The 19,235-nt window shown below is 43.8% G+C and overlaps 1 protein-coding gene across 1 annotated transcript; it reads left to right on the top strand.

The window, feature by feature from the left end:
* The first annotated feature begins 6,733 nt into the window (after positions 1-6,733).
* Positions 6,734-18,959, top strand: LOC143767678 (uncharacterized). Its single transcript, XM_077256157.1, has 7 exons — positions 6,734-6,780; positions 14,722-14,875; positions 15,001-15,180; positions 15,264-15,387; positions 15,467-15,564; positions 15,740-15,830; positions 16,937-18,959. The coding sequence occupies exons 2-7, from the start codon at positions 14,798-14,800 to the stop codon at positions 18,196-18,198; spliced, it is 1,833 nt and encodes a 610-aa protein (XP_077112272.1). The 5' UTR covers positions 6,734-6,780; positions 14,722-14,797; the 3' UTR covers positions 18,199-18,959.
* Positions 18,960-19,235: the final 276 nt, after the last annotated feature.

Genomic DNA, 19,235 nt, shown 5'->3' with positions numbered 1-19,235 from the left:
CAAATTTATGAATGAATTAGAAATATGTTAAAAATATTAAAATAATTAAAATCCCCAATGAATAAACCAATAAAATGTATGATTGATATGACAATAAAATGTTATAACAAATAATACAATTTATGAAGTCTAAAAGGAGGTCACAAAAATACATCAGTGATTTCTTTGAGTCCATGTGGAGTAAGGGTGTTTAGATTATAAATCCAAAAGATTTCATTCCAATTTAGTTGTCCAAAGCGATTCTGAACCTGTGGGGGAATCTCCTCTGTGGGGAATATTTTCAGTTGTGTGAAATCTTTATTGTGTTTGATGGTGCAGTGGCGTGAAAGCCCAGGATTGAGAAAACCCTACTGAATCTTGGAACGGTGCAAGTTCAGCCTTTTGTGGAGGAGTTGGGTCGTCCTTCCCACATATACATTCTGACATTAGCATATAATCACATACATAACATAACTGGTGGAACATGACATGGGACTTTTGATAGGGAAAATTTCACCTGCAGAATTAAGGTTGAATTCGGAGAGACCATGGCAGATCGCGTGACAACATAGACAATTTTTCAGATTGCATGTAATGACTTTATTCAGAAGACACGCCACTTTTAGTGAATCTTCCTTTTTATCTTTCTTGTTGCTAGGACATTTTTTAATGATGGAGCTCTATTCGAAATTTCAAAGGGGTATTGATAGGTAAAGTGTTTCCCACTCCAGCTGTCTGACATGCTCACATGGTCCTCCAGAATAAGTGAGTAACTCAATATATCATCCAAGTAAACTACCGTAAATCTACCCACCAGTGAGAAAAACATATACCGTAATTTATGAACACCTATTTAGAAAATAGCCTAAATCTTTGGCCCTTCCAAACATAAATAATATCCAATCAGAACAGGAAGCCTGAGCCATAGAGTAAAATCCATAAATTTTATTGAAACAAATACCGTATATACTCGAGAATAAGCCGACCCGAGTATAAGCCGAGACCCCTAATTTTGCCACAAAAAACAGGGAAAACTTAATGACTTGAATATAAGCCTAGAGTGCAAAATGCAGCAGCTACCGGTAAATGTCAAAAATAAAAATAGATACCAATAAAAGTAAAATGAATTGAGACATCAGTAGGTTAAGTGTTTTTGAATATCCATATTGAATCAGGAGTCCCATATAATGCTCCATGCAAAATACGCTTCATATAATGCTCCATACAGTTTATGATGGGCTCCATAAGATGCTCCATGCAAAATACACCCCATATAATGCTGCACAAATGCTGATTATGGCCCCATAAGATGCTCCATACACACATTTGCCCCATATAATGCTCCACAAATGCAGATTATGACCACATAAGATGCTCCATAGAGACATTTGCCCCATATAATGCTGCACAAATGCTGATTATGGCCCCATAAGATGCTCCATAGAGACATTTGCCCCATATAATGCTGCGCAAATGCTGATTATGGCCCCATAAGATGCTCCATACAGTCATTTGCCCCATGTAATGCTCCATAAATGTTGATTATGGCCCCATAAGAAGCTCCATACAGTCATTTGCCCCATGTAATGCTCCATAAATGCTGATTATGGCCCCATAAGATGTTCCATACAATCATTTGCCCCATATGCTGTTGTTGCGGAAAAAAAAAAAAATTCACATACTCACCTCTCGTCGCTCAGGCCCCCGGCACTTGCTATAGTCACCTGCTCTGCGTTCCAGCGCCGACCGCCGCTGTGTCTTCCCCATCCTCCGCACTGACTGTTCAGGCAGAGGGCGCCCTGTACTAATCGCGTCACCGCGCCCTCTGACCTGAGCGTCAGTGCAGAGGATGCAGAAGATGCAGCGGCGGCTGGCAACGGTTGAACAGGGAGCAGGTGAATATCGCACACTGCTTATACTCACCTGCTCCTGGTGCGGTCCCTGCTTCCCCGGCGCCGGCAGCTTGTTCCTGTAGTGAGCGGTCACATGGTACCACCCATTACAGTAATGTATATGCGGCTCCACCCCTATGGGAGTGGAGTGGGGTCCATATTCATTACTGTAATGAGCAGTACCATGTGACCGCTCACTACAGAAAGAAGCTGCCATGCCGGGGAACCGAACCAGGGACCGCGCCAGGAGCAGGTGAGTATGCTTAGACAGCTGCCACTCCACCTCCCCTGCCGACCCCTGGGTATGACTCGAGTATAAGCCGAGAGGGGCAATTTCAGCATAAAAAAATGGGCTTAAATTCTCGGCTTATACTCGAGTATATATGGTACATAAAATCCATAAGAGTAAAAAGGAGCACATGTCCAATATTACTGTCTGATAAGACCATATATCCCATATGTAATCATCCAGTGTAACCCATCCACAACCTAGAATGCATGTAATGCTGTCGCCACAGGATCTATATAGATACAAGGCAAGTCCCTAAAAATGTATCCAATTGGTGTATATGCAATAGTAAAAGATCCCCCTAAAGTAATTTTAAATCTGGTTTAATACATATATATACTATAGTGCATTATAGGGCCATTGTTCTGCCTTCCTCCACGTATGATGCGGTGTGAATTCTAGCATACGGTTAAACCTTCATCCATTTCCTCAGTAAACAGACTGTATGGGTTCTTAAGTATATATTTATTGAGATGGTGAATGATGAACAACAATAGTAGATATTGTGAGATATGCGATATAATGGATGATCAGGTAAAAACTACAAAGGAAATAACAGTGCATCAGTACTTGGCACATTACAGCATGTTACATGATGCAATAACATGAATAATGGAAAATAGAGAGCTAACACTGAACACAGCATAAGGCAGATACACAATTATCATGGCTATCTTAGGGAAAGTTCAGGCTGTCAGCATTGTATTACTTTATACAGGCAAACATCTATCTGCATACAGAGAAACAGCAATATGAAACAAAGCACAACATGCCTAACTACACACTCTGCTGCACAGTGGCTGCATAAGCGTTCTATCATAACACACACATGTAAGTACATATGTGCCTCACCGGAATCCGCTTATCAAGAGCAATGATCTGCAGGAAGAGGGAGCCAGGAATATGTGTGTAAGACTCAAGGTCTGGGGGAAAATGGCTACTCTTGCCCGGGAAACCAGGGGGGCGGTTCTAGTCAGAACACAGGCTTAAAGCGATAAGCTCATGGATACAGGAACAGGATAAATGTGTACCTAATGGTGACAACTGGTACTACATTGTGAACTAACTTGCTGCACATTAATGGGCAGAACAGCCATAAAGGCTCCAAAACATATTAACGATTCAAGAATCTCATAATAACAATGGATACAACACCTCAAATGAGGCAACCACACATATGGCAATTTAGCAAATATGACAGAAGTAGATAGGTAAAGGGTATATGACCTTATCCAGGCAGTGTTGGTCCCCGACGTGCGTTTGATGTTTAGCTTCTTCCCAGGGGGTTAACATGTGTTTGTATGGCGTGAGTGCCTTTTATATCAGTGCATAATGGTGTTCCCGCTCGTAAGCCAGCGTGTGACGTAGCTGGGTGTCGGCGCCATCCGCCGCTTAGCCACACCTCCATTCCCGGCCGTAGGACGAGGGGTGGCATCAGCGGCAGCATGGACACGTCTCCACAGCAACGGAACAAGCAATGACGTCGCCGCGGGTCTGCGCCGTGCGCCGCCTAGCCGCACCTCTATTCAAGATAGGGGAGCGTCCTCAGCAGCGACAAGGACGCGTCTCCACAGTGATGCATCACATGATAACATCACCGTATGTCGGGGCCATGCGCCACCAAGCCACACCTCCATCCAGGATGGGGAAGCAGCATCAGCAGCAGCATAATACACAGCCACAGCGAAGGGACGGATATTTCACAGCGCTTTTTCTTTGCTCGATACATCAAAGAGAGATAGTGTCATCTATGGTGTGGATATATACCCACAACCGAGGCCCTGAAAAATATCATCTGTCAATGTCATAAACACAGATCTACTACTTCTATACGTGCAACATATGTGTATATATATATTTATATACAAGTAGAAAATACATAATCACATATAAAAATACATTATCCACACCCATCGTTTAACACATATCATTGCAAAGACTTTCAATATATAAAGACAACCCCCCAAAAAATTAAAATACCAAAATACCGTATTTTCCGGCGTATAAGACGACCCCCCCAACTTTTCCAGTTAAAATATAAAATCTTCTTAAAAGTCGGGGGTCTTCTTATATGCCATGTGTCATCTTATAGGGATGGTGAATAATGTGCCTTTTGGGGAGGGGAGTGGTCCCAATGACGAAGAGAGGGGGCGTCTCACAGGAAAGTGTGAGCGGAGTATCCCCCTATTACCTCATTGTAGCAGCGTGGGGTCTCTGTGCTGGGGAGCGGCGGCGGCTGCTCCTCTTTGTGCCGCGTGGGTGCGGTGCTGTGGGGCGGCTCCTCTTCGTGCGTCGGGCCTCTGTGCTGTGGGGTGCCACCTCTGCATCTTAGTGCAGAGTCGGGGATCCTCCGGCATCTCCTCAAAGCCCAGAGGCACCGGCAGCTCCATTGCTGCGATGCGGTGGCCTCCGGGAAAATGGCCACTGGGGGCGGCGCATGCTCAGATTCAGATCTCGTCCCAAGATCTCGGGAGACGAGATCTGAATCTGACTATGCGCCGTCCCCAGCGTCCATTTTCCCAGAGGCCACCGCATCGCAGCAATGGAGCTGCCGGTGCCTCCAGGCTTTGAGGAGATGCCAGAGGAGCCCCGACTCTGCACTAAGATACGCCGCCGCCGCCCCACAGCACAGAGGCCCGACGCTGCACAAAGAGGAGCCGCCCCACAGCACAGCACCCACGCGGCACAAAGAGGAGCAGCCGCCGCCGTTCCCCAGCACAGAGACCCCACGCTGCTACAATGAGGTAATAGGGGGATACTCCACTCACACTTTCCTGTGAGATGCCCCCTCTCTTCGTCATCGGGACCACTCCCCCCATCCACCATATACACATAGGTCTGCACCCGGCGTACAAGACGACCCCCGACTTTTAAGAAGATTTTCAGGGGTTAAAAAGTCGTCTTTTACGCCGGAAAATACGGTACATATCTATACAACAAATTCTTTATAGATGCTAAGTTCTTTGTGAAACTAAATTCTCACGTGACGAGTGCACACATGGGCTCTATTGCACATAAAAAAATTATTGATTGTAAACATATATACACGAAAACAAACAAGTTCCTCTCATATTCAGACAAACTCACCCTTTAAAGGGAACCTGTCACCCAGAAAATCGAAGGTGAGCTAAGCCCACCAGCATCAAGGGCTTGTCTACAGTATTCTGTAATGCTGTAGATAAGCCCCCGATGTATCCTAAAAGATGAGAAAAAGAGATTAGATTATACTCACTCAGGGACGGTCTCGGTCCAGTCCGATGGGCGTCGCGGTCCGGTCTGGCGTCTCCTATCTTCATCAGATGACGTCCTCTTCTTGTCTTCACGCTGCGGCTCTGGTGTACTTTGTCTGCCCTGTTGAGGGCAGAGCAAAGTACTGCAGTGCGCAGGAGCCCGGGAAAGGTAAGAGAGGGCCAGCACCTGCGCACTGCAGTACTTTGCCCTCAACAGGGCAGACAAAGTACGCCTGCACCAGAGCCGCAGCGTGAAGACAAGAAGAGGACGTCATCCTATGAAGATATGAGGCCCCGGACCGGACTGCGACGCCCATTGGATCGGACCACCCGCCCAGGTGAGTTTAATCTAACCTCTTTTTCTCATCTTTCAGGATACATCGGGGGCTTATCTACAGCATTGCAGAATGCTGTAGATAAGCCCCTGATGCTGGTGGGCTTAGCTCACCTTCAATTTTGGGGGTGACAGGTTCCCTTTAATGTATAGGGGCAGGATGTGCATAAACTCTCTTCTATAAAAGGACATACAATTACACCGTTATTAAGTGACTTCTCTGTATGGAATGTAAATATCTTATTAATAACATCACCAATAAATTTTATTCTATGGCTCAGGCTTCCTGTTCTAGTTGGATATAATTTATGAAATTTTCAAAGACTGCCGAAGCATTGCTCAATCCGAATAGCATCACCAAATTTTCAATATGACCCTTAGGTGTATTGAATGCGGTCTTCCATTCTTCACCATGGCATTATATGCCTCTCTCACTTGGAGTTTGTAAAATCATTTATCTGCAGATAATGGGTTAAACAGCTCAGGTATAAGGGGTGAAGGATAGATATTGTGAACCGGGCTTCTATTAATCTTTCTAAAATCCAAGCACAGACGCAGCCCTCCATCCTTTTACCAAAAAAAATCACGGTGACTGGAGAGGTGGATGGTCGTATATGAGCCTTAGCCAGACTCTTCAAAATATAGTCTGTGAAGACCGCCCTCCCTGGAAGGGGTTAAATAAGCGAGATTTCGGCATTTTAGCTCCTGGTGTGGAGTCGATAGCACAATCATATGTCGCCGTATAGTAGACGTCCGGTAACTGGTGATAATTCCCTCATGTGTGGGGTCTATTTGTCTCCAGAGAAATCACACGTTACATCCCACACATAACACTGTGTAGAAAAGGCGGCGCGAGGTAATTGTGCCAGTAGTGAGGGGGAATAATGGCGGGAATGTCACTGACTGAGGAGAAGTCTCCATGTAGGGTCTTCACTCCAGATATCATTCCCTGAGGCCCCTGATCATGTGACCCCTGACTCCTCCCCTCCTGTGACCTCATCACAGGTCCTGCGCACAGAGCAGCCATATATGTGGAGTGCGGCTCTGCAGGTGGAGGTAGGTGCTGGAGATTCCCCATTACTGAACGCGGGGACATTAACCCCTTCTGCACTAAGGCTCTTTTGGGGTCTTTGTTGCCACTTTATAAGAATCATAACGTTTTTGTTCTGTTTCCTGTGATAGATACATAGGACCCAACTATGGGAGACAGGAAGTGAGGGAACGGATTGTACTTTTAGTACCGGGCCCCTTTATTGGCCCCACACAGTGTAATGCCCCAATTATGCCCCTTATGCAGTATATATGATGCCCCCACACAGTATAATGCCCCCATTATGCCCCTGTAATCAGGTGACCGGATACAACACACAGACAAATACAAGGCAGAAGTAACCAATATAATTATTAATTTCCCTGATAATAGGAATTGTGATCACTATGGCAACAGAGAATAATGCAGAACAGGGTGATTATGAGGTGAAATATACAATATCAGATATACAATGAATTCTCCGGCTCACTCTCACTGTAATAGCAGCCTCTAACCACATGTTACTTTAGGTACTGACAAGGATGATTTTCCTGACACATATGGTTGACAACACTCTACTCTGCGAATACAGGCCATAGCGGGGTCTCCGCCTCTTCCCGTTAGGCCATAAGTCCTCCTAACAAAGTCTACCAGGGCTCGCTGGGCCGCCTTCACTTCAACCAGCTTTCACCTTGTCTGTTGTACTACCCTGGACCAACACCTGTACGGACGTCAGTGCTGGAAGCAATAGCCGGCTCACTCCTACCTCCTGCTCTTCACTGCAGGTGTATGCTACTGAGCAGACTCTCCTCACAGATCATTGGCACATCCGTCTCTTGTACCAGAAGTAATAAGAGCTGGAATTCCGCTCTTGCCTGGCGTAGTCTGGACTCGGAGTCTTGACCAGTGAAGGTCTAGTTCTCAGGTCTTGGTTGGCGTAGTCTGGACTCTGGGACTCCTCTGGTACCGCCTTGGGTTCTGCCACAACCAGCTGCCTCGGGCACTTTGCCATGGCCTGGTACCTCAGATTCTTCGCTGGCACCCTGTTTTTTTTTCTTGGCGCCAAATCTGTTCTGGCTTTGGAGCTATGGCCTTTATAATAACAGTAAACTGCGTCATCAAGGTCACCTGACCTGGTGTACCATCTAGACTCTTTCTTCCTGAAACTCCCTTTTCCCATTGATTCTGTAGGGTCCCATCTGGATGGCATATGGCAGTCTTTTTGTACAAATGCCGCACAGCTCTGAGGATTCGTTCTTATGACACACCTTTTTACACCCCTTATGCAGTATACACTATGTTCCAAATTATTATGCAAATTACATTTTTATCAGATTTTCCTAAATGGTCGGTGCAAATGACAGTCAGTCTAATAAAAGTCATCACCCGTTAGATCAGAGGTCCCCAACCTTTCTAAGGTTGAGAGCCACATCCAGCTATGAAACAGGGTCGTGAGCCACAGTCAGCTCTGAGAGAGGGTCGCGAGCCACCACCAGCTCCTTCCCCACTCACAGAAGTGACATCGAGAGCCCCCATTACCGGTATAATGACAACCAAAGCTTTTCCACTGAAATCACACCAAGGCAGTATGCCAAGCTCCACGGTTTCCTATCTCACCCCCATTAAGATCTGCTCTTCTGTACTGGGCTACACACAAAAGTCACCATTAAGAGATCTGCTCTTAATAGTTATTTACACCTGGTGCTAATGCACCAAGCTGTCAGGCAGCCGCGAGCCACACATGACGGGATTGCGAGCCACATGTGGCTCCCGAGCTACAGGTTGGGGACCCCTGCGTTAGATTATACATCGAATTTTATTGAAGAAACCTCCCAATGATAACAGTATAATCTCCAAAATGAATAAAAACTCAAAATGCACTGTTCCAAATTATTATGCACAGTAGAATTTCTATACATTTGATATGTTTTAAAGAACTGAAAATGCTCATTTGTGGAATTTGCAGCATTAGGAGGTCACATTCCCTGAACAAAAAAGCTATTTAACGCCAAAACAAACCAACAGGCCAAGTTACATGTCAACATAGGAGCCCTTCACTGATATCACCTTCACAATTCTTGCATCCATTGAACTCGTGAGTTTTTGGAGAGTTTCTGCTTGTATTTCTTTGCATGAAGTTGGAATAGCCTCCCAGAGCTGCTGTTTGGATGTGAACTGCCTCTCACCCTCATAGATCTTTTGATTGATGATACTCCAAAGGTTCTCTATAGGGTTGAGGTCAGGGGAAGATGGTGGCCACACCTTGAGTTTATCTCCTTTTATGCCCATAGCAGCCAATGACTCAGAGGTATTCTTTGCAGCATGAGATGGGGCATTGTCAGCATGAAGATGATTTTGCTCCTGAAGGCACGTTTCTGCTTTTTAGACCATAGAAGAAAGTTGTCAGTCAGAAACTCTATATACTTTGCAGAGGTCATGTTCACACCTTCAGGAACCTTAAAGGGCCTTACCAGCTGTTTCCCATGATTCTGGCCCAAAACATGACTCCTCCACCTCCTCGCTGACGTTGCAGCCTTGTTGGGACATGGTGCCATCCACCAACCATCCACTACTCCATCCATCTGGACCATCCAGGGTTGCTCAACGCTTATCAGTAAACAAGACTGTTTGGAAATTAGTCTTCATGTATGTGTGGGCCCAATACAACCATTTCTGCTTGTGAACACTGTTTAAGGGTGGCCGAATAGTAGGTTTATGCACCACAGCAAGCCTTTGAAGGAGCCTACACCTTGAGGTTCGAGGGACTCCAGAGGCACCAGCAGCTTCAAATATCTGTTTGCTGCTTTGTAATGGCTTTTTAGCAGCTGCTCTCTTAATCCGATGAACTTAACTGGCAGAAATCTTCCTCATTATGCCTTTATCAGCACAAACACATTTGTGCTCAGATACAGCCACAAATCTCTTAACAGTACGATGATCACGCTTATGTTTTTGGAAAATTTCTAATGTTTTCATCGCTTCACCAAGGCATTGCACTATTTGATGCTTTTCAGCAGCAGAGAGATCCTTTTTCTTTCCCATGTTACTTGAAAACTGTGATCTGCTTAATAATGTGGAACATCATTTTTAAGTAGTTTTCCTTTAATTAGAATCATCTGGAAAACTAATTATCCCATGTGTTTAAGATTGATTTCAGTGATCCATTGAGCCCTGAGACACAATACCATCCACGAGTTTATTTGAAAAACAAAACAAATAAATCTTTATGACACTTAAATCCAATTTGCATAATAATTTGGAACACAGTGTATATGATGCCCCTCACATAGTATTAAGTTTCCACAGCACTGGCATCTCTCACGCAAAAGATATTTACACACTAACGCCATACCCCCGCACATAGTATAATCAGTACCGAATTTCCCTCCTCACGCTGTATAATCTTCTCACGGTACCACCATCCCACCCCACAGTATAATCTTGCAGTACCGCCACTCTGTCCACACAGTATAATGTTTCCATAGCACCATCATCCCATCACACACAGTATAATGTTCCCACAGTACCACCATCCCCCTACATAGTATAATGTTCCCACAATAGCGGGTTCCCATACACACAGGATAATGTTTCGATTGGATTGGCATCCCCCTCACACACAATATAATGTTCTGACAGTACTTCCTTCCCCCCACTTTCTAATGTTCGCACAGTACTGCCCCTACATGCACAATATGGTACCACCCACCCCACGGATAACCTCAGAACCAATTAAGAAATACTAATTTAGCCTTATTCTTCATACAGATACTAATGAACCCAGGATCTATGAGATATTTACCATATGATAGTTGGATTGGCAGGCTCGCATCATCCACAGCGGCAGCCCACTCGGTCGCTATGATGCTCATCAATTGAGAGGGCTCGTGGGGTTTGGTATTAGTCACCCTCTCCTTTCCATCATAACAATTTCAGAGATATCCACATTCCCATGACGGTGAATATGGCTGGTGGGGGCCATTATACTGAGTAAGGGGTTGTGGTGGACTGTAAATGCCTCCATACTGACTTGGGGTCCTTATTTTCTGTAGCAGGTTGTGGTAGCCATAATACTGTGTGCGGTGCTGTGGGGGCCTTCACACTGTGTGGGGTCTGTGGAGGCCATCATACTGTGTGGTAGACCTCATTCTGAGCTACATGGGCACACAGGAGAACAAATTCCTTTTGATGAGATAGGGATAAATAAGTGAGAAATACAGACCTTTGGTCTATCTGATTGCAGACTTGAATTGATATGATGTTGTGTGCCAGGAGGGAGACATCAGATAGTACGTTCTGAAGGAAAGCAAAGATATAATGGCAGTGAGAATCTGGACTGCAGGCAGAGAAAATAGCGGAAACAAAAAGTAGGGCGAGGTTCTTAGCTCAGGTTTGCTTGACTATTTGGCTTATAACAAAAGTTATGTACCCTCACATGTAAGGCTTCTTTTACACTTGCCATGATTTTTCGGCCAGTTTTTGCAGACCGTATTGACGTCATTGTCATGGTCTGCTGCAAATACGGGCCTCAAAAATCTTGCGGATTGCCGGTTTTCTGGTTTAGAATAGAAGGAAAAAAGTAGGGAAAAAAACGGCGATCCGCAAATACGTTCTTGACGGTGCACCACAAAAACAAGCTTCCGTAAGCCGTGAAAAATTTGGAGATCGGGTGTTGGTTTTGGTGCCCAACACCAAAAGCAAGCTTATGGATAAGCGGCAAGGGCCGTATGAAGTTCTGGAAAGAGTGGGCGAAGTATACTACCAAGTTTACCAACTGAAAAGAAAACCCAAACAGTTGTATCACGTTAATCTGTTGAAAGTGTGGAAGAACCAGGAGTGTATGCTTACGGAGGTGACTCCCGACATATCATCACCTTCGTAGCACCGGTGGGTCTGTACCACTATGTCATCCTGCCCTTTGGACCACATGGGGCCCCAGCCACGTTCCAGAGGTTAATGGACATAGTGCTGGAACCCCATCGGAAGTATGCGTCAGCGTACTTGGATGACATTATCATCTTTATTACTGACTGGCATACCGACCTTTCCCAGGTGCAAGCGGTAGTAGATTCGCTCAGAGCCGTGGGCTTGACGGTGAATCCGAAGAAATGTGTGGTAGGGCTCAAGGAAGCCCAGTACTTGGGATACGTGATCGGCCATGGGGTTATCAAGCCACAAATAAATAAAATCGAGGCAATTCAGAACTGGTCCCAACCAGTTACCTCCAAACAGGTGAGAGCGTTTCTCGTAATCATCAGGTATTACCGGTCATTCATACCTAATTTTTCAGGGAGAACAACATCCCTAACTGATCTTCTCAAAGGAAAAAAGTATGTCATGGTTGGTGGAACCCCCAGGTGGAGGAAGCATGCCAATCCATGAAGGTGGTGCTGTGTGGACAGCCTGTCCTAATTAGCCCAAACTTCCACAAACACTTCATCGTACAGACGGATGCCTCTAACAAGGGTCTAGGAGCGGTCGCAGGAGGTTAACGGAGAGGAACATCCGGTTACTTACCTAGGTAGGAAACTCACCCTGGCCGAGGAGAATAGCATAGTGGAGAAAGAGTGCCTCACCATTATGTGGACCTTGCTATTATTTGCTCAGTCCACCGTTTCGCTTGGTGACAGATCATTCACCCTTGGTATGAATGAGGAATGCCAAGGAGAGGAACACTCGGGTCACCAGATGGTTTCCTTCTCTGCAGAATTTTAATTTCACCGTTTAACATCGGGCGGGGAAATCGCATGGAAATGCGGATGCCCTGTCATGGGCCCCCTGTATGATGACAAGTATTCAACCCCACAAGTGTGCTGGAGGAAACTATTATGCTTTTACATCACTGACGCCATCATGTGCAGTGACAAGTATCTCCCCTCTATCACTTAACCAGTGACTCTGTCACAACATATATGTGACACAAAGATAATAAATGACATAAGAAACAACAAGGAAAAAGGGAAAGAAACAAACAACCACGGCATGTCCATAGAGTGACAAGATTGTTACTTATTAATACTAGAAATATATTGCACAGAGGGAAATTGCAGCCAATTCCCACAAGAAGAATCCTGGAAACCCAGAATTAGAAATGATTCTTTCTCCACAGTTTCTTTATTTGGGAAATCACTGCACCTGCTGCCACACTGCTACCACTGTTGCACTTTCTGTCATTGCCTGAATCAAATCAAAATTAAAAAAGACTGAACTATTTTCTAAAATGGGTGAGTGCTGACTTTTATCATTCCGTTTTCTTGATTATAAGTAGTCTCACGTCTATGCACCACCCTGAAGATTTATTATCGTGGAGGTTGTAATATTGGTTCAAGGTGTCCATATACTGGGTAAAAACTTTCTGTTTGGTGCCTCAACACTTCACTATAACTATTTTTGTAATATATTCACACCTGTTTTTTTTTGTGTGTGTTTTTCATGTAATATATGGAAGCCTACATGGAGACATTGGCATCAAGTAACTCCTGTCTTGTTGTTCTTACAAAAAAGCTTTTATAAAAGCCTCAAACTTCTGTGTGTGAATCAGACATGAGATCTAACGTGATAGAAGATTATAGTGTGGGGAAGACGGGAAACCTTCATATAGACGGCCGGTGGTGATGGAGTCAGTGACGGACTGTGGACAAATATGTTTCTAGAGTTGTAGTAGAAGATGAAGATGTCGTCCTCATCATGAAGTAGTTATTTCTCATGTCACATGTAATGAATATCGTCTGCAGTATTGCTAATGCCGATTCCAGTGTTTGTAAATGAGATGAGAATTAGGCTAGGGTCACATTGCGTTAGGGCAGTCCGTTTAGCGCATAGCGCTACGGACTGCGCTAACGCAATGTTCCAAAAGGGATCGCGTTAGCCGATCCCGCTAGCGCAGATCCCCGTTCATTAACGCCGCCATTGCCTGTAATGGTGAACGCTTGCAGCGTTCGCGGGCCGTCACTCAAATGACGGCACATCGCTAGCGCACGCCCAATGTGGGCGGGCGCTAGCGATGCGTTCACCATTACAGGCAATGGCGGCGTTAACGAACTACGTTACACCGCGTTATGCCGCGGTGTAACGTAGTCCGTTAAACGCGGTCACATAACGCAATGTGACCCTAGCCTTAGCGTTATGGAAGATGAGTCTATGAGAAACGTATTCAGCTGCCGACTCTGAGGAAGAAGCTGCTTGTTGTCTGTGTCCTAAATATATAGGTTTTATTAGTAGACTAGCTGAAGAGCCCGGCATTGCCCGGGCATAGTAACTAACTGTGCTTAGTTATAAAAAATTATAATGATTATCCTCCATCCCATAGTCCCGTGCCCATATACCCATCATACATATCCTCCATCCCATAGTCCCGTGCCCATATCCCCATCATACACATCCTCCATCCCATAGTCCTGTGCCCATATACCCATCATACACATCCTCCATCCCATAGTCCCGTGCCCATATACCCATCATACACATCCTCCATCCCATAGTCCCATGCCCATATACCCATCATACATATCCTCCATCCCATAGTCCTGTGCACATTTACCCATCACACATCCTCCATCCCATAGTTTCGTGCCAATATACCCATTATGACATCATCTTCACCATGGCAACCATTCTGACATCATCGTCGCCGTGGCAACTTATTATGACATAGCTGAATGTTGCAAAACAATAAAAATACCATTGCTGCTTGGGTCCCCACCAGTCTTTGTATTTCCTAGTCAGTCCTAACGAACTTGTAATTCCTACAGCTAATCAGCTCCTGAAGCAATGAGTAACATAGCCAGTGATTGGGAGCATGGAGAAAATGTATTAGTCAGTAATTCAGCTTATGTTCCAATCCATACAAGACTAGAGAATACAACATCTACACGTTCTATCTCCTTATATGTTTCCCTTATTATTTCCAGTAATTGTATTATTACACAGGATTTTTATGATGTTACATTGGCTCATCTTCTTCTCAGTCAGGTCTCTACAATATCAGATCCTCTCAGTAAAGATCTTCTATATAAGAGATTTTTCCTGATTTACCCATCAAAGATGGATATGGACAGAGACAAGATGGCGGATAGGATATTACACCTCACCCTAGAAATCGTCTTCTGTCTTACTGGAGAGGTGAGAGATTCTTATGACGTCACATTACATCATTCTTATTTATGGGAATAACGGACAGAACTGGAGAGGTGAGGAGTCTGGAAATGTCTGTAGTGAGATTTATTATTGTGTCTCTCCATAACCAGGATTACACAGTAGTGAAGAAGACCTCTAGTGAGCGCTGTCAGGACCCTGCGTCTGAGAGATGGGGAAGACCCTTGAGCCCAATCACGGGACTTCCACCTCACCCCCTGATACATGAGGACATTAATGACCAGAAGATCCTAGAACTCACCTACAAGATGATTGAGCTGCTGACTGGAGAGGTGACACTGCTGGGAATGCTGGGACATTATACAGTAACGCTATGAAGGGATCAGGGGGATGACAGTATCATTGTATGTGTCAGGTTCCTGTAAGGTGTCAGGATGTCGCTGTCTATTTCTCCAAGGAGGAGTGGGAGTATTTAGAAGGACACAAAGCTCTGTACAATGATGACATGATGGTGGTTCCCCAGCCCTTCACATCACCAGGTAATAGGACTAAATACACACGGCCTATAATTATCTGTATGTAAAGAATGAATTCAGTCCATGTATGTGTTTCCTCCAGTTCTATCCAGTAAGAGGACAACACCAGAGAGATATCCCCATCCTCTTCTTCCACAGGACTGTAAACAAGAAGATCCCAATGTTCCTCAAGATCATCAGGTAGATGGAGAGAAGGTGTCATGAGATCTCCCCTGTGATGTGTTTTATCCCCCAGTATTATATGTTTTATACTTGTGTAATGAGAACAGTGGAGATGGCAGGATTAGAGCTGATCATAGATGTGACTTCTCCATCTGTTTGTGACTTTATTTTATTTATTTTATATTTGTTTCAGAGTGAAGACCTGGCCCATATTAATACTACAGAGACATATGTGAGGGGTGGTGAGTGGAGTAAAGAGGAGATTCCTACATATGACTACCCAGGTGAGTAGTAACCATTAAACGCAGAGAAGTCACAGATTCTTCTCAGTCACCGGCTGTGGCTGCTTTGTCGGTGGTGTAGTCCGGCCATATCACAATCGTGTGATCACCATTTTGCCTCTAGACCACAATATTCTCCTTCAGACCAAACTGCACAATTTACTTTTGACATTGAAAGCCCTTTTCTATAGAACATAAACTTGGAGGATCCACCTACCCTCTGGGATTAGGAGACGCTGTTACCTGCCCAGATCTGTAAACTACAAAGCCAAATGACAGCATACATAGAATGTGCTGACAAGTTAGAAAATCACTTGAAGAAAAATATAATGATGGGCCTCTAAGAGAAAGTGGAGGGTAATGATGCTGTTGGCTTCCGAGAACCCTGATATCTTATTGGACGAATCTACCTTCTCTCCCTTCTGTGCTGCTGAATGTGCTCATATGGTCCCTAAAAGACCAGGTCCAGTCTTTCTGGACAAACTTCACTTTTATGACTGACAACATTAAATGTGTAGTGAGGGCCAAGTGTGAATTTCTGTACAATAACAACAGAGTTTCCCTTTATCCTGACTTTTCAATTTCTTTTAAAAGCAACTAACTTCAAGGAGTATTGTGGTAAATTATATAAAACACATTACACCTGTGCCATGATATATCTCTAAGCTGTGCGTGGCTGATGGATGTATTATACATTTATTCACACCTGCAGGAAATGTGTTGGCATTGCTCGAGCCCTGGTTTCATAGATTCACTCCACGTCATAAATTCCATTGTTTTCAATCCTAAGAAATTAAGATTACTGCGCAATGTCTCCTGAAATGAGAGGCGCTAATAATTTCTCCACTTTTCTGGACAGGACTCACAGTAGCGCCAATGGTCCACCATAAATGAGTGCAACTCCGGTTTAGTGTTGGATTTCTCCTTACACTCCACTGGTTCATCCTATTAGGTTTTCTATTAGACTGAGAACTGTCATTTTCTTGGTGAATAATTTAAGATTTTTACATAACTTGCTATTTTTACTGACAGTTTAAGTAGAAATGTTAAAAAATATATAATTTAAGGATATTTTATTCCAAAATAAATATTGGCTTTATTCTTGGCAGATGACTGTACCAGGAAATCAGAGGGACAGCTGAAATCTTTAGTTTTTAAGTCAGATCTTGAGATACCACAGGATACAATTGAAGTGAATGTCATTACTCCAGATATACCATCGTCCCTTCACAACAAAGATTTGTCATCTAATCCTTTGAAACAAGTCCTGACTTCTGATTCATTACCAACTACTAAGGAAAATCGAAGTCATAAAATAAGCATTAAAAAATGCATTGCTTCTAAAGCAAAGAAGCCATTCTCACGTTCAGAATATGGAAATAATTTTCCCCTTGAAAAGTCTTTTCCTAAACATCAAAAAGTTCACACAGGGAAGAATAAGTTGTTTTGTTCCAAGTGTGGGAAATGTTTTAACCAGAAAGCGCATCTTGATAGCCACCGGAGAACTCACACAGAGGAGAAGTCTTTTTCATGTTCAGAATGTGGGAAAGGTTTTTCGAATAAATCAACTCTTCTTAAACACCAGAGAACTCACACAGAGGAGAAGCCCTTTTCGTGTTCAGAATGTTTAAAATGTTTTCGAGATAAATCAACTCTTTTTTCTCATCAAAGAACTCACACAGGGGAGAAGCCTTTTTCATGTTCAGAATGTAGAAAATCTTTTAACCGGAAATGGATTCTTGTTAGACATCAAAGAACTCACACAGGGGAGAAGCCTTTTTTATGTTCAGAATGTGGGAAATGTTTTAACAGTAAAGCGCATCTTGATAGCCACCAGAGAACTCACACAGAGTTGAAACCTTTTTCATGTTCAGAATGTGGGAAATGTTTTAACAGGAAAGCGCATTTTGATAGGCACTGGAGAACTCACACAGGGGAGAAGCCTTTTACATGTTCAGAATGTGGCAAATGTTTTAAGCAGAAATCAGAATGTGTTATACACCAAAGAATTCACACAGGGGAGAAGCCTTTTTCATGTTCAGAATGTGGGAAATGTTTTAAACGGAAATCAAATGTTGTTATACATCAGAGGACTCACACAGGGGAGAAGCCTTTTTGCTGTTCAGAATGTGGGAAATGTTTTAACCATAAACAGGGTCTTGTTATTCACCAAATAACTCACACAGGGAAGAAGCCATTTTCATGTTCAGAATGTGGGAAACGTTTTAACCAGAAATCAGATATTGATAAACACCAGAAAATTCACACAGGGGAGAGGCCCTTTTCATGTTCAGAATGTGGGAAACGTTTTAACCGCAAAGAGCATCTTGATAGCCACCTGAGAACTCACACAGGGGAGAAGCCTTTTTAATGTTCAGAATGTGGGAAATGTTTTAACCGAAAAGCGGATCTTGATAGGCATGAGGGACCCCACACAGTGTAGAAGCCTTTTTATTGTTCAGAATGTGAGAAATGTTTTGTTAAGAAATCATCTCTTCGTAGTCACTAAAGAGTTCAAAAAGGGGAAAAGGCTTATTCATATTCTTAATGTGGGAAATGTTTTACACGGAAATCAACTCTTAATAAACGTTCAAAAGGTCACACACAGGCGAAGCCTTTTTCATGTTCAGAATGTTGGAAATGTAACCGAAAATTGTATTGTATTGTAAGGGATTATCCACTACTAGAACAACCCTTTGTCATTCCTCATGTTTGGACTCGTTAAAATAAAAACACTTGTTCTCGCGTTCCATTACGGCTCTGCTCCAGCGATGTCGGGACTCGCATTCTGTGTCACAGCTTACTGACAAGGTACCGAGATTAGGGGATGATGTCATACAAGGTGTGGGCCATTATATTGCTAATAAACAAACACTGGATCTTCACAGCCAGCAAATAAACATTGTGCTTAATATAGTTGATGACCAAGAAAATTACAATAATATCCATGTAAGGGGTATACCTTAAGGTATCAATACACTAGCGATTATGCCAACACAGCAGACATTATTCAATAATATCCTTGTTGATCCTATTGATAAGGAGCTGGAGATTGACAGGGCGCACTGTACCCTAGGCAAACATGACCCATGTTGATTTAAATGGAAAACGCATACAGTTACTCACAGATCGATCCTAAATGACACTTGCTAAAGGAAGGGTGCTGAAACCACTGAAACCCTGCTCTATGTAGCACATAGAACATTTGCATATTTCCCATAAGGGATGGGGGCAGTGTTCTGGATCACTGCGTTGAGAAACACGTGATGGTGTCTCCGCGGTGTTGGATGTTTTGGTCTCCCCGAGGCCAATCATCTGTGCCTTTACAGCCTTTTACTAGGCACTGCTCCTAATAGCCAGATTCCTACTCCACACTGATGAGGGGCAAACACCTCGAAACAGCTGTCT

Source organism: Ranitomeya variabilis, chromosome 4 (genome assembly GCF_051348905.1).
Source record: "Ranitomeya variabilis isolate aRanVar5 chromosome 4, aRanVar5.hap1, whole genome shotgun sequence".
Classification (NCBI taxonomy): Eukaryota; Metazoa; Chordata; class Amphibia; order Anura; family Dendrobatidae; genus Ranitomeya; species Ranitomeya variabilis.
Note: the sequence above shows the minus strand (reverse complement) of the source record. Positions and strands in the feature narration are given on the sequence as shown.